This window comes from Chelmon rostratus, chromosome 3 (genome assembly GCF_017976325.1).
Source record: "Chelmon rostratus isolate fCheRos1 chromosome 3, fCheRos1.pri, whole genome shotgun sequence".
NCBI lineage: Eukaryota > Metazoa > Chordata > Actinopteri > Chaetodontiformes > Chaetodontidae > Chelmon > Chelmon rostratus.
Genome location: NC_055660.1, coordinates 22,047,232 through 22,063,876, shown reverse-complemented (window position 1 = coordinate 22,063,876; position 16,645 = coordinate 22,047,232). Strand labels below are relative to the sequence as shown.

At 42.5% G+C, this 16,645-nt stretch overlaps 1 protein-coding gene across 1 annotated transcript; it reads left to right on the top strand.

Moving 5' to 3' along the window:
• The first annotated feature begins 552 nt into the window (after positions 1-552).
• LOC121626316 (transportin-2) lies at positions 553-9,993 on the top strand. Its single transcript, XM_041964763.1, has 24 exons — positions 553-710; positions 1,431-1,530; positions 1,775-1,850; positions 1,990-2,139; positions 2,365-2,471; positions 2,589-2,722; positions 2,855-2,936; positions 3,393-3,515; positions 3,625-3,743; positions 3,842-3,902; positions 4,017-4,188; positions 4,371-4,523; positions 4,751-4,976; positions 5,070-5,241; positions 5,359-5,553; positions 5,679-5,837; positions 6,002-6,089; positions 6,198-6,296; positions 6,393-6,488; positions 6,667-6,742; positions 7,354-7,453; positions 7,548-7,622; positions 9,620-9,749; positions 9,855-9,993. Exons 2-23 carry the CDS (start codon positions 1,432-1,434, stop codon positions 9,725-9,727), a joined length of 2,670 nt encoding a protein of 889 aa, XP_041820697.1. The 5' UTR covers positions 553-710; position 1,431; the 3' UTR covers positions 9,728-9,749; positions 9,855-9,993.
• Positions 9,994-16,645: the final 6,652 nt, after the last annotated feature.

Here is a 16,645-nt window from a genome sequence, read left to right as displayed (position 1 = left end):
TCCAGCACAGTAGAGCTGCAACATGTTTCCTCTGTGAAGCCTCTATTGTTGGACTTTTGTTGTTTATTTTAGTATGTTCATAGGCATTTGTTCACCATCCTAGCAGAGATTCATTATCACAGTCAAACTGAGACACATTGCCATTTAAACTGAGCGTCAGAGTGGTAGTAAGCCTAATGTTGTTAATTTTACTGGTGTTCATGATAATGTGTCCACGCCCTGTATCAGTTCATACAGATCACTTTTACAGTAAATTGCTGTAGGAGTTTGAAACTGACGCCATCTGGTGGTGAGAAATGAAACGCACCATAAACCGATTCATATAACATGTCTGTTCATAGACGAGAAGCATGTCATGCATCTTTATCACTTGACGCAGTTGTAGGACAACAGTAAATAATGATAAATAGTGGATAGGATACAAGATGTATACTCAGTATCTTCATTGTTAGCTGACAAATACGGTTACCTTGCCATCAGTCTGTCCAGTACGGAAGCCGAATACGATCAAACGGATCACCCGGCTTGATTGCAAGGCATGCAATCTCTGTCACATACCAGCTAGCACAGCAATCACACAGATCCACCGAGATTAGAAGTTTGTATTTAGCTACGCAGATCCCTGTCATATTTTAATTTAATGTTAGTTGTTACAGCGCAGCTGCATCTTTGTCTATAGAAATATAGATCTACCACACCGGAGTGACCAGGTAAAACCTTTCGCGGTACTTTCAAGATTATGCTAGCTAGCCATGCTAGTGGTAGCTGCCGGGGTTGATATGCGACTGCTCTGTTATGACTATTGATGCGCTCCATTTGCGCCGTCTTTGTTGCTTCAATTACGAACAGTACTTGGCAGCGCAACAATGCCTCCTGGTCGTTGCCGTATGATAGCATTTTACAGCTGTTTTCTGTGTAAATCTTGTATGTGTTAAGTATTGTAGCGATGCTAAGCTAGCTTGCTATCTGGATGAGCCAGACATTTGCGCCTGTACCGTCTGGGCCTAATGTGGAAAATGCTGGTTTGTTCGCGATTGATAGTTGGTGTTGCTACTTGTTCATGCAATTGTTACTTATTGAAGGAACACTTTTTGGACTTCATGAAGCCAGAAACGGAAATGTTCAGAAACATTAACGCTTTCATGGCAGTGTTTTGCTACATTGTAGACTAATTTATAATGAACGCAGTGTTCTGTCTAAGATAAGATTCAAGTAGCCAAAGAGTTCACGGGAATAGTATTTAAAGTTGTTGCTATTAGTAACGGTAGTTATCACATTCTGTTTGTTAGCGCCTCAGCAATCGTTACTGCGTATCTTACGTTGCTTCTACGTGATTTGAGTAGTAACGTTTGCAGTGCTGAGGTCACAGGTGGGGCTGTTTGTGCAGTGCATGCTTCTTAAGCAGGTAATGTGTGTATTGTGCCCTGCAGAATGGAGTGGCAGCCAGATGAACAGGGTCTGCAGCAAGTGCTTCAGCTACTCAAGGACTCCCAGTCCCCAGACACAGCAACACAGAGAGCTGTGCAAGAAGTATCCTTATGTCTGTGTGTGTGTTGACATTTTGCTTCTCCCATGAGAGCTTGTGTGCCAAAATGGATGACAATAAAAACTGACTGGGTGTGTTGTCATGCGCAGCTTGCACAAAGTGAAATGGTGTGACTGACTGACATTCTCCACACTTCCCAAATGTCAGACAGGAACACAACATATTGGAGGATGTGTGAGCTTATGCCGTGTGTGTGTGGATGGTTGAACTCCTTAACAGAGCCTGCAGAAACTGGAGCAACTCAACCAGTTTCCAGATTTCAACAACTATCTCATCTTTGTCCTCACAAGCCTCAAATCTGAGGGTATGTCCGTGCACATGCTAACAATAGAACAGACTTTTTGACCTTGCTTGTCTCCTGCAAATATTTCTGTAGTTAACCTCCTGTTTCCCATTTTTCTAATGTATTCATATTCTGCCTCTCTGCTGCCTTCCTTCTCAAGATGAGCCCACTCGCTCTCTGAGTGGTCTGATACTGAAGAACAACGTTAAGGCTCACTACCAAAACTTCCCTCCCAATGTGGCTGACTTCATCAAACGAGAATGCCTCAATAACATCGGAGACCCTTCACCGCTTATCAGAGCGACGATCGGTGGGTGTTTGAGTGAGGAAGAGCGAGCTAGTGTTGGCTGCATTTTCTAGCCGGTGTGAGTCAGACTACTACGTAGGTGGTTAAATTTTTGCAGGTGATGTGGCTGTGTGGGAGCCAGCGCTGTATTTTTCAAGATGTTTTAAATGACTGAATGCGAAGGCGAATTAAGTTATTAGTTACTTGAATTTTTGTCTTTGTGTAACCTTTTTGTTTTCTGTCATAAAGGTATCCTGATCACGACCATAGCCTCTAAAGGAGAGCTGCAGACCTGGCCGGAACTGTTGCCGCAGCTCTGCAATCTGCTCAACTCAGAGGACTATAACACCTGCGAGGTCAGGCTCACCTGCCTGCACACAGAAATAGCTTTTTAATGTTTACATGATAATCTGATTTATGTCTGCCGCTTATGTCTTTAACATTCATCCTTAATGACTTTTTCTGCCTTTCAGGGTTCCTTCGGAGCGCTGCAGAAGATCTGCGAGGACTCATCGGAGTTGCTGGACAGTGATGCCCTGAACAGACCTCTCAACATCATGATCCCCAAATTCCTGCAGTTTTTCAAGCACTGCAGCCCCAAGATCAGGTCGGTAAAATGGCAGACTCCTGCTTTCTCACTGTGTCTACTGTCTCTTCGTCTCTCCTCCTCAGCTTTTCCACTTTGACTCTCCCTGTTAAAATCCTCATTATGGATCCCACTTGCTTGTTTCTCTGTCAGGTCCCATGCTATAGCGTGTGTGAACCAGTTCATCATTGGTAGAGCTCAAGCTCTAATGGATAACATTGACACCTTCATTGAGGTGAGCATTATGGGATTATGTCATGGTTTAATTTTCATTGTTTTTAAACCTCTCTTCCTCAGATGTGCCTTCATCCTGTTTTACTCATAAGACTCAGTATTGGCTCTTTCAGAGAAACACTAACTGTGAAAGTTGTTCGTACTGATCTCTGTTTTGGACAAGTTCCATATTTCCATTTATGACTTTATGCGGCTTTATCTGCTGTATGCTGTGTTTGTGCAATAGTTGGCGTCTGCTGCTTGAGATGAGGCAATGCAGGAAGTTGCCTATAATGTAAAAGAGGAGAGATTATTTACTGAACCCTGAAACCCTGTTCAAGTCCTTGTCAAGATGTAAATGTGGCACAACAGATTAAAGTGCATGTTGTGTGGAGGTTGCCTCTGTTAACTCTGTCAAACTATTCTCGCCCCATTTCTTGTCCCCTGTCCCCTTCTCTCCTTGTCTCTTTCTATTCAGAGTCTGTTTGCACTGGCTGGTGATGAGGACAGTGAAGTGCGGAAGAATGTGTGCAGGGCTTTGGTCATGCTGCTGGAAGTCCGCATTGACCGCCTCATCCCACACATGCACAGCATCATCCAGGTGAGGGTGGGAGTTGATCTCACAGACCATTTTAAACAGAAAGCATGAGGTGTTGCCTTCCTCCTCCTCCTCCTCCTGCTCATCGTCACCACTTCTTGCCTGTCACCAGTACATGCTGCAGCGGACCCAGGACCCAGATGAGAACGTGGCTCTGGAGGCCTGTGAGTTCTGGCTAACTCTGGCTGAACAGCCAATCTGTAAAGAGGCCCTGTCTGGTCACTTGGTCCAGTAAGTGCTCACATGCCAACATTTCGCTGCACCTGAAAATCATGTGTTGTCTGAATTTGATTTGTTTAGTCATTTGGTTGTCTGTCTCTTTTTTTCAGACTGATTCCTATCCTGGTGAATGGGATGAAATACTCTGAGATTGACATTATTCTTCTAAAGGTGAGCCCCCGCCAAATCAGATATTCCTCATACAGACACCCTGCCTTCTGTTCCTGTCTCGTCCTTTTCACCTGTTTTCATTTCGTGTTCACCTTTCTCTCTGTTGTTCTCCAGGGGGACGTTGAAGAGGATGAGGCAATTCCTGACAGCGAGCAAGACATCAAGCCCCGCTTCCACAAGTCCCGCACTGTCACTCTGCAGCATGAAGGAGGGGAGGGCGAGGAGGGGGAGGACATCGATGAAGACGAGGACGATGATGACGATACGCTGTCTGACTGGAACCTACGTAAGTTACAGACAGTTCTTGCTCTTCAAGTGCATTCGTAGATTTTAAACAATTTTTTTTTTTTTAGCAAGGTCTTAAAGTTTTGTCTTGTTTTTTTTTTTTTTTTCCACCGTAACAACAGAGATCATTATTACAGTTAGTCATGCATTTATCTAACGCTGATGGTGATTTCCCTCCTCCAGGGAAGTGTTCAGCCGCGGCTCTCGACGTTCTTGCCAACGTCTTTCGTGAGGAGTTGCTTCCTCATCTCCTGCCCCTGCTCAAAGGCCTGCTTTTCCACCCTGACTGGGTCATCAAGGAGTCTGGCATCCTAGTACTGGGGGCTATTGCTGAGGGTGAGACACAGCATTGACTTGCTATTGAAATACTGTGCAGTTTATATGGGGAGACATGTAAACATTGATAAAGGAGGTATTTCCTGGACAATCAGGTGTTCTGTAATAGTTGATCATGTCCTATATTTTTGTTGTTTTTATGGGGGCTTGGTAGGCTGATTTTGTTCTATGTGGACAGAACCACTCTTGGCAAGAAAGCAAATACAAATACCTTTTTGTCCCTCCAGGCTGTATGCAAGGCATGGTACCTTACTTGCCTGAGCTGATCCCCCACCTCATCCAGTGTTTGTGCGACAAGAAGGCCCTGGTCCGCTCCATTGCCTGCTGGACCCTCAGTCGCTACGCCCACTGGGTAGTCAGCCAGCCCCCTGACGCTCACCTCAAACCCCTCATGACCGAGCTGCTCACACGCATCCTGGATGGTAATAAGCGGGTACAGGAAGCAGCATGCAGGTACTGCTATTAGTTTTTTCATATGTTCTTGTCACCAGTGTTTTTTCATTTTCTGCTCATACATCCCTCTAACCCATCTCGTTTCTCCTACAGTGCGTTTGCCACCCTGGAGGAGGAGGCGTGCACAGAGCTGGTGCCTTACCTGAGCTTCATCCTGGACACACTGGTTTTTGCTTTTGGGAAGTACCAGCACAAGAACCTTCTCATCCTCTATGATGCTATAGGAACACTGGCGGACTCTGTAGGCCACCATCTCAACCAGCCTGTGAGCACAAAATGCACACATTTACACAGCCTTGTTTTGTGTGTAATGTATTAAAATGTTGTATTGCGCTAAAAGAATAAGTAAATCACAGGCCAAACACACACGTGGCTTTTTTAGGAGTACATACAGAAGCTGATGCCACCGCTGATAGCCAAGTGGAACGAGCTGAAGGACGAAGATAAAGATCTCTTCCCTCTGCTCGAGTGTCTGTCGTCTGTTGCCACGGCGCTGCAGAGTGGTTTCCTCCCGTATTGTGAGCCCGTCTACCAGCGATGTGTCACCCTGGTCCAGAAGACGCTGGCTCAGGCCATGGTGAGCCACACTCGCTTGCTCGCTCACATGGACTTTGCAGAGGCAGTTTCTGCTGCTTTACATAAATGACACTTTAGCCCACTTTTGACCTTTTCTCTCCATCTTCTTGTGTGCGTGTGTCTCAGATGTACAGTCAGCAGCCAGACCAGTACGAAGCACCCGACAAGGACTTCATGATTGTGGCTCTGGATCTTTTAAGTGGCTTGGCTGAGGGACTTGGGGGCCAAGTGGACACACTTGTGGCGCGCAGTAACATCATGACGCTGCTTTTCCAGTGCATGCAGGTGAGGAGAGCCCCCTGTGTGTTCATGTACTGTTTGTAACGTTATATCAGTAATCGAAGCCCTCCTACAGTAAGAGCCGTCAGGTGTGCCACAGGACAACTCTTTAGGTCTGTTGACGGTGTGTGTTCACATTTCTCTCTGTCTCTCTGTCTCTTTTGTCCCAGGATACGATGCCTGAAGTAAGACAGAGTTCATTTGCTCTCCTGGGTGACTTGACCAAGGCCTGCTTCCCTCATGTCAAACCGTGTATTGGTAATTAGCTCATTATCTCTTTCACGCACACACTCATACAGCACAAACATAATGCTCCCATCATCCTTTTTCGTATGTCTAACATGATGATGACTTTTTTTTCCACAGCTGAATTCATGCCAATTCTCGGGACAAATCTGAACCCAGAGTTCATCTCTGTCTGCAACAATGCTACCTGGGCCATAGGAGAGATCTGTATGCAGATGGGTGAGCTGCAGCAAGTCTATTTATATGCTTATGCTCTTGAATGTGAGATGCAGTATCCTGATGTGTGTGTCTAATGTTATTTTACTGCTCTATCAGGGGTGGAGATGCAGCCGTACATCGCTATGGTTCTGAACCAGCTGGTTGAAATTATTAATCGACCCAACACCCCCAAGACCCTGCTGGAGAACACTGGTATAGTGAATACACAGATATTTTTTAGACTTCTTTTTAGACAGGTGTTTGCAGTTATATGTTAAGACTGACAGTTGAAAATCAGACCAGGTTACAATCAAAAGGGCATTTCCTGACTTGGGAGAAATTGGTGCACTGCACACACATTATTCTAACAGCTGATTCTGTCCTTTACCAGCAATCACCATCGGCCGACTGGGCTATGTGTGTCCTCAGGAGGTTGCTGCCATGCTGCCGCAGTTTATCCGACCTTGGTGAGCGGCTGCGCAATCTCTTTTTCTGTACATTTCGTTCTCCATGCCATGACAGCTTTGCGGTGGTATTTAATTAACAACATCTGCACATACACAGTCAACTTTGGCAGCTGTCTTATATCACATGTATGTGCACTCTGCCTCTCATCCTCTGTGGTCTTACCACATCTCATGATATCCACTCTCTCTTTTCCTCTCTCTTTCCATTCTGCACATAATTATGTTCGCTTATTGGGACTTGCAAGACACATTTGTGGCATTTTTTATTCCCCATCAGGCCATGCACGTTCATTTTTCCTCCTTGCATATCTGTGTGATCAAATTGCTGCAGAGCACAATCACAGCATTACAAGGGCTGCAGTATTGACATTCTTTAAATAAGCGAGTAGTGAGAACGAACCACTGCAGCCTGTGAGTCTTCTCAAGCTCAGAGTATGACGACAGTTTAGGTGTTACCAATTATTTTACTTCTTTGGAACTGGTTTAAGCTCACTTCTTCTCATTTCGTAGATCCCAAAGTGTTCTCTCGTCGACAAGATGAGAGATGAATTCTTAGCAGTGACAGCATCAGGTTTAACGGCTGCTAACTGGTTAATAATTGCATGCTGCAGGTGTACATCTCTGCGGAACATCAGAGACAACGAGGAGAAAGACTCTGCCTTCCGGGGGATTTGCATGATGATTGGTGTGAACCCAGGAGGCGTGGTGCAGGTGAGACATTGCATGCTGCAGGCATTCAGTCAATGCTGGTACAGTCTTGATGTACTTTTCAAACCATCTCACCTCTTCCTCTGCGTATGTGCAGGACTTCATCTTCTTCTGTGATGCAGTGGCCTCTTGGGTGAATCCTAAAGATGATTTGCGAGACATGTTCTACAAGGTGAGTGGCTCGATCAGGGTTAGAAACAAAGTCGGGGTCATATTGAGGAGCAAGTTCTCATGTTTACACAAGCAGTCCCCTCCGAAGGCTGATTTTAATTCATCGTGATGAGACCATCACATTCTTCATTCTCCTCTCCCCCTGCTGTGTGAGTCACTGTGAGAGACCTCGGGCGAAGCAGAGTGCGCTCGTCTCACTTTTCTGCTATGAAGCTTGGCAACACAGACATTGCTTTTGTACTGCAGCGGGATGAAGTGAACACACTCCCCCTCAGGAGTTTACCCTATAAATGCCAAAATGCTCTGCATGCAAATTTTATGTCAAAATAACTGCAAATCCACTAATGCATGAATCCACACTAATGGAGAATTTCTACAATACTTCTATAATATTCCTGTCGGGAAATTTAACCAGTTTCTTGACAGCAGAGTGAATCTATTGTCGCCCAAATTAACCTGGTGAAAAAGCCTGTTCTGTATCGCTGTCATTACAATGTTTCTGCTGGAGTTGACAGTGACTTTCACATAGTTCGTGACACTTGATTGTCCTTAAATAAGAAAAATGTACACATACTCTTCTCTTGCTGTTCTGTGATGAGGCCTTGTCTGGTTTGGTTGCAGCAGCTACTCCTGTTTGGCTGCTTCTTGACACCATCAGTATTTTGAAACAACACATTTTGTGGCAATGAAATGCTGCCAGTGTGGTAATTAAACACTGTGAGCATTTGGAAGATAGTGCAAGTAGATGCATATCAAATTTACTCTGTGTTGCAGGCTTAAAACAGACTTACAGTCCGTGGATGGTGGGCCAGGACAAAAATATGCTGCTGGGGCCCTTATTTGACCCCCTTATTTTGATCTCATGCTCTGTGGGCATTGTGTATGTTTTTTGTTCCCATCAAGTAAGATGCACACAGAACAGAAACCTACACAAGGCAGCTTCATAATAAATCCAGGCCCCCAGAAACCAACCGTACTGTTCCTGTATGCTTAATTAGTAATATCTAGCCACAGATATCCTGGGTGTCGTGTAGTGGAGCTTTATTAGATTTATTTATAATATGTTATCACTGTCTCCCTAATTTTGTAAAGACACAAAATAACACAATACTTACGTAACCTGTTCGCTTTTCTCAACACATCCTAAGAACTTTTCTCTGCTTTCATGTCTCCGTTATATGAATGAATGAACCCACACTTTTTCTCCTCATGTTCCTCCCCTCCATCCCTCCACCAAACCATGCTGCAGGTACTTGTTTACATGAAGCAATACTCAAACTATGTTATTCCTCAATATAAAATTATGACAGTTTCACCGTACCTCTTCAGTGAACATGCTTCTTTTCTCTCTCTTATTTCCAAATAAGAGAGGAAATAAGATCATTTCTTCACAGAAATTTGGAAACAAATGAAATGTGTTCTGTGTTGTTGGTAGTTACGCTCTGAGGATCTGCGATCTGTTTCTCTTTGCGACAGCGGCGCCAACGCTGATACCACTTGGGAACGCTAGAGGGGGAAAAGTTGTCTGTTTCCAGTTTAATAATGACTACATGTCATAGGAGAGTGCTGGCATAACAACGACAGATAAAATGTCAGTGCTGCCATTTAAGTGGCTAAAAATATCTTAATGCTGCTCTAAAGAATCTGCACAATATAAACTAAACTGACAAAGGCCTTGAAACTATTTTGACGCAGTCTACAAGACAGGGCTTAAAAAGCAGTGATTAATGCTGGACCTGTGTTGGTTGATATTGTATTTCAGTCAAAATTCAGTAACAAAATCGCAGTTAGTCAAATTAACCAAAACACCTGATCAACAATGAACCTGGGCCTTTTGAGGATCCTGAAGCCCGGTTGGTAATTCAGCCTTGTTTCCGTCAATTAAACCCTCAAATTCAGGATTCTGTTGCTTTTCTGAGACCTGGTTTTGATAAAGTTCCGATTAGAGGACGTGCTTGAAATCCATGTCTTCCCCTCGTCTTCTGCCGCCTCCCGCAGATCCTGCACGGTTTTAAGGAGCAGGTTGGGGAAGAGAACTGGCAGCAGTTCTCGGAGCAGTTCCCCCCACTGCTGAAGGAGAGACTGGCAGCCTGCTACGGCGTTTAGATTCTCTACACCCACCCAAGAGGTAAGCCCGCACACATCATGTTTTAAACTCAAATCAAAGGATTATAAATGCCTTTACTGAAGTTAACATGTCTGTGTCCGCTCTCCCTTTTGTCCCTCCTCTCAGGTGAGCCAGCAGGAGGAGGGTGAATGGGAAACTCATCCATCTGTGTATTGCACTGCCCAGATCTGGGGGGAGGGAGAGGGACGCTATTGGCCGCTCCCCCTGACGGACGGCCCCCACGCCCTATGTGTTTGTCCATAGAGGGAGGGTGGGCGGGTGGGAGGGAGGGACAGAGGGACACCTCTAGATTAACTAGGCAGGGACCCGACACAGAAAAACTAACTGGTAGGGACAGCTAGAGAGGGACAGAGAGAAGGACATGGAGGAGAGATGGAGGGATAGACAAGTTGGGAAGAAGGGAGGCAGGGAAAGAGACCAGCACAGAGAAAGTTCAGGGAAAGAGAGGGAGGGAAATCAGTAACGAAGCAGGGAAAAAGAGCGACAGACAGGTCTGTTACTTGGCTGGGAGGACAGGGACAGTTGAGATTTTAATGGGATTCTTAAATTTAAGAGTAACCAATAGCCTGACCGACCGACCGACAGACCAACGTACACAGACTCTCACACATACACTTGCACATGCTGTACATGCAGTACATGGAACTGACTGTGGGTGGCACTATTATTTAGACTTTTTGAGACCTACTACATGTAGTTAGGGACAGACAGGCAGGTGTCTAAACTCTGTTCATTTTCTGGGTGATATCTTTCTTTTTCCGGGGAATAGGATTCAATATAAATTACTTCATCTGTAGTCACTGAATTCTACTTAACTGTAAGATAGTCTCGCTATCAGCATCCATGTTTCCTTCCTTCATTTTTGACCAGAGTGCTGCTTCTCAGAGCTATCCATCTATCAGACATATTCCTGTCAGATTTTCTACCTGATCAAAAGAGAGAAGAAAAAAAAAAGTAAGAGCAAGTGTCTTTCCTTGTGGCTTCACAGATATCATTCCTGTAGGAAGGGAGGATTAGGGCTAACACATTTGTTTTCTCACCAGAGGGGATGAAATCATCAAAAGAAATCACATCCTTAGTTGTCTCTTTGAGATTTATGTATGTGTGTGTGTGTATGTGCGCGTGTGTGTGCACGTGTGCATGTGCAGTTTGTAAATCGTTACTTTGGCATTCTGTGTTAACAGTGTGTGAAATGTGTATTGTTTTTGATATGGTACCGAGCTAAAACTTGACTCCCACTGCAATGTCCTTGGCACCTGTTAACTGTGACCAAGTGTTTGTGTGTGTGCGTGTGTGTGTGTGCGCGCGCGTTTGTGTGCGTGAGTGCGTGCAAGAGTGAGTGTGTATATGTTTCTGTCTACATTCATACTGATATCCATTTGATGCCATATTGATATCTTAAGTAAAACAGTGATTGGCAATGTCATTGTGATCTTTATAATGTTTTAAAAATGGTCCATCTTTTTTCTTTTTCTTTTTTTTTTTTTTTTTTGCTGCTACTGAGAAGTCTTGTTTCTATAGTGGACTTAAATTCGCACAATTAACGCAAAAAAATATTTGAATTAATGCTATTTTCAGTGACTGTTCAGTTGTTTTTGCACTTTTTATTTTATTTTACCTTTTTTTTGTATGGACATTTTTTTTTAACCTCACCCATATGATATGTCTTGACCCTAATGTCAGTGTTTGTCATACTGTGTTGCACTGTGAAATTAAGTGTCTTTGACTGGCAAAAATATCACAATACTAAATGGCAAATAAAAACAACTTTGTGAAACTGGGACTAATCCGCACTTTTACAATGACTAACTTTGCCATATTGCTGAGGTGTGTGTGTACGTGTGTGAGATCCTGCATGTGTGTGAGATCCTGCATGAATAGGCGCGCATGAGTACTGTACCTTCCTTGCCTACGAGCATGTATTGGATAGTTAGTTACCGTTCATGTGATGTGTGCACAGTAGGGGTGCAAATTGATATTTGTGTGGAAGGGTTTGTAGCCTGCCCCAGCCTACTTTGTGTGCATGTTCTCTGTCTGTTTTCACTGTGTGTGTGCGCGTATGCGTGCAGTGGTGTATGTTTGACGGATATTTCAGAGTAATACGATTGCCCTTTACACACCAACACACCACCTCTATTCACAATGAGAGCACAGTATACTTAAAACAAAATAACAGCTAGGACACTGCCAAAGAGCCACTGAAATTTAAAAACGGACAATAAGTAGAGGAGCTGCTATTTAAATCTTCATTATGAGCATCATGATGATGTAAATGTATAAGCACTCAAGGGCTTGAATCGTTGAATAGGATTTTGCCAGCAAAACTAACAGGGATCTATATTTTTTCACTGATATTCTGCCAGTGTTTTCCAGGCATAGATATTTGGAAATAGATGTTGGCACTTGATTTGACCTAGACTGTGACCACTGAGATAATCAAATCAACCAAATCATTAATTGCTTAAATAAAAGACAATCTGAACCCCAGTCTTTTTCCAGTCTCTTAGCTTAAAGCTTGTATGAGAAAATGTTTTTGGTTGTTCGTTAATTCTAGTGTTTTTTTATTTTTTAAATTTGTGTAACTGATGTTTTTAGTTTCGCAAGCAGTGTATCTGAAGGTTCAGTGTACATTTTCTTCAGATGATGCTGTAGTACTGAGTTTGTAGGATAGGGAGGGGGCGACAGCTTTTTGACTAGGTTCAAAGAAGATGGGAGCAAAGAAGGGATGAAATGAGATGAAGAAGAAATGTTTTGGGTTTTTTTTTTTTCTAAATTCTGTTTATATAATAAAGAGCATTGCATTGCTGCAATTTGGCAGAAAGACTGGTACCTTTTGTTTTCCTGTGGATTACTTTTGCCAGGCGTGTCCCCTTTTTTTGAAGGTGGGAATGGAAATAAAGTGCTTTGAGTTGAGGGTATCATTTATAGTTCATGTGTGTAAAATCTCTGGATTCTTGAAATAAATCATGTTATGCATGTTGAAGTCTGGATGTTAGAGTTGCCAATCTGGTGTCTTCTGTGAGAAAAAGACAAGTTGGGGTGTAATGTACCTGTAAAAATAATAATAGCAACAAATCCAGGCCTGGTGGTTAAAGCTATAGTAAAAGTAAAGTCAGAGTTGAATCCTTGCTCTGTCTATGTCCACTAGTAGAAACCCTATGAATGACCAGGTTTATTCCTCACAGACATACATAACACACATTTGATACTCCAGTTTTTCAACTTGAGTAGGGTTTGTGTGTGTGTGTACGTGCGAGTGAGAGAGAGACACTGTAAATCTCTTCACATGCTCAGCAGCAACTGACTGATCACCTTCATCTACATTTAAAGTACATGATGCATGATGTGACTCCCAAAAGGAAAGAGGCTTTGGTAGAGTTTCAGTGCGCAAAACTCTAATGCGAAGAGTCGAACAGAGCAGCCAAATTCTTACCTCTAAAACCTCAAATTCATATGCCTCAGAATACATCCACCTCATATTAGCACACATTTCAGTGCTAATTGCCAAGCGTACAAATCATTGAGTAACTACAAGTTGTGTCTGTGAGCAGCCACCACTTCACAGCCAGATATGGCAGTGGTGGTAAGGATAAAAAGAAAAAAAGAATCGACTTCTTCTGACTACTACTAATCTTCCAATTTATTGATTCTCTGTTATAACATGATGCTGAACAAAGGAAACTGATGCAGTGCAGCACGATCCAAATTATCCTTTCACCTTTTATGAACACAGGATTTAACTGTGCTGACCTCTGCATAAATTGTGCAGGAAATGACCATTACAGACTTTGTTTTGATGATTGTTTCACTTACTCTTTGGCATTGTCACATCATCCATCAATCATGGAATGCCTAGTGCATATGCCTACTATGCTAGTACATCACTATGACATATACTATAATGCATTATAATTTAGAAGAGGAAGCAGATATTCTGTAATATTTACATGTCTGTCTGTAAGAAATAAATGAAAAAATAATTCAGGAAATTCCATTCAGAAATAGAATATTGCACTGCAGAGCATTCTTTTGAAGAATTTGAAGAATAGCAACTAGATATTTAATTCTATTTCTACATCCCATTGTAATTTAGAACATTTCATTCAGGTACATTCTATTCTGGAATGTTGTAATTTCGAAGAGGAAGTAGATATTCTGTGATATTTGAAGTGTATTTAAGTGCATCTTCTATTACAAAACAACAGACAAGATAAATTAGAACATTCCCTTCTAAATTTGAACTTTCCATTCCAGAACATTCTTTTCTGGAATGTTGTATTTTGGAATAGGTACATAGAATATTCTATTCTAATTGTGTATTCTACAATTGAGTCATTGGTTACAAAATAACAGTATTCTAGATTAGAACATTCTTTTTTCTTTCTTCCTCTCTATTTTGGAATAAATTCTAGATACTCTATTCTTGTGTTTTAGAGTTGAGTCTTGTATTACAAGATAAGTTATTCTAAATGAGAATATGACATTCTGTATTCATTCTATTTGGGAGCATCAGACAAATTACTTTCAGGCACTCTGTAATTTCTTAGAAGTTGTGCATTTTGATAATTTTCTTTTTTTTTTTGGAATATAATCTAAATTTTCTATTCCATTTGTAGATTCTCAGCTATAATCCTCTATTTGAAAATTGCCATCATTCTAGATTAGAACATCCATCCATCCATTATCTATACACCGCTGAATCCTTTGCAGGGTCACGGGGGGGCTGGAGCCTATCCCCTAGGGGACACCGTGGGCAGGTTGCCAGCCTACCACAGGGCTACATATACAGACAAACAACCACACGCTCATTCACACCTACGGACAATTTAGAGTTATCAATTAACCTAAGCATGTTTTTGGACTGTGGGAGGAAGCCGGAGAACCCGGTGAGAACCCACGCTGCACAGGGAGAACATGCAAACTCCACACAGAAAGATCGAACCGGGGATCTTCTAGCTGTGAGGCGACGCTGCTAACCACCGAGCCACCGTGCAGCCCAGATTAGAACATTTCATTCTGCATTAGAACATTTCAAGAATAGTTTCATGTCAAGTCAGAAATGTGTAGTCCATGATCCTTGCGGTGAGGTGGAGGCTGTGAGACGGTGCTCCCAGCCTTTTTTCAGGTGAGAGATGATGTGGTTCATTGATGATTTGGGGATCATCGATCGTCATCTGGGGAGCAGAGTCTTTGGCACTGGTACCATGCAGGATGTTATCCACAGCTGTGGCACTCTCTCCAGCTTCAGGCTCAGGTTGAACATATATTCTACACAACTGTTCCGCACACAACTTGAGAAGCCTTGAGCTGATGCCATTCGGACCCACAGCCAGGAGCGAAAATGACCCAAGTGGTTTGAATGGCTGTGACCGGTCACTTAGAACTAAATAGAGGCCTTGGATGAGAGGCAGAAGGTTTCCAACTTTCTAGGGAGATAGTAGATAGATGGATAATGGCAGACATTCATATAGAGGAATAAAGTTAAGAGACTTTCTTTACTGAACTTTTGCCAAAGCTTCATTTTGAGTATCTCACTAAAGCTGAAGGTCTCAGCTACCTTCAACTGAAGATTACAACACCTGCCAGACCTTGTGTTAAATCCGTGTCTTAACATCATTTATGTTGAATGAGTTGTGCCTGTACCTGTGCCTGAGATATTGCTTTTTTGTGAGCAGTCAAGCAGTATATGTGTTTCTGTTTCTCTTTGAGTCATCTGTTACTCTGAGGCCAGATAAACAATGGAAATAAGCTGTATGTCTGTCAGAAATCCCCCACCAAATGCAGATCTGATTTCTCTCCAGCACCATAATTACAGGTTTCTGTTACCAGGCAGATCATTTTCAATCCCTACGTCTATATTAGTTGTTCATATCCTGAAGCTTGGGGTGGAGCTGGGGCAGAGTGAGTTCATGAAGATGCCAGAGTTAAGACCACCTTGCTTCTCTGTCACTGTCTCCATCCCATTATATCATTATACTGCCCCGATATTGATATTCATTGAAAAATAGGGCTATTTGTGACTTATGTGTATCTGATACAAACGCTGTTTGAAAGCAGGCGTTGTCTGAAGAGATAAAAAGTTTAAGATAATAACTGCATGCCTTTACTGCGCATGTATCTGTTTTATAGCTGAACCCAAACAGGCTTTTCCTGTTCTGTTGGTATCCTTATTTGGCCTTTTGTTCGCGTCCCAGTAGATTTACTGTTGTTGTCTCAGACAGACGGGAACTTCCTGAATGGTACTCCTGATTCCCTAAGATGACTATTTGTGCTAATATGAATTAAAGTTCTGTGTCTGTTCGGATCAGTTACAAATTAAGATGATGATGAGTCTCTCTCGAGGTGAAATATCTGTGCTGAGCAACACAGACTCATTTAAGGTAAAAGTTGATTAAATCAAATTTTTAGACAGCTTCACCTCAAATGCTCTTTATCTACCAGCTCAAGTGTCCTATCAAGCTGTGTTGTCAGTAAGGGCTTAAACTTTGATACTAACATCAACTGAAAAGTAACTCCCTTAAAAAAAATAAAGCTTTATTCTTGAATTTATCCATTTTGAATCCCATCATGCTCACCTACAGCAACTTAGTGGAAAAACAGTTGAAATATACAAAATTTGCTGTAAAAAGGAATCTAAATGAGTCAGAATTAAAAACTCCTGGAATCTAAGAAAGACATCATCATCAGCTGATACAGGCGGCTCAGTTGTGGTTATGGGTTTTGAGCAATACAATTTTAGCACAGGAAGCTAACTTTATGCTGATAACTTTAAGAATCAAATTTATGAATATATTGACTCTGCTTTCAAAATAGTTGGATAACAGAAAAAGACATAGGCTTCCTGCTCGTTGGGTATTTTATATTCAGTATTATCCATGATAAACACCAATAGACTG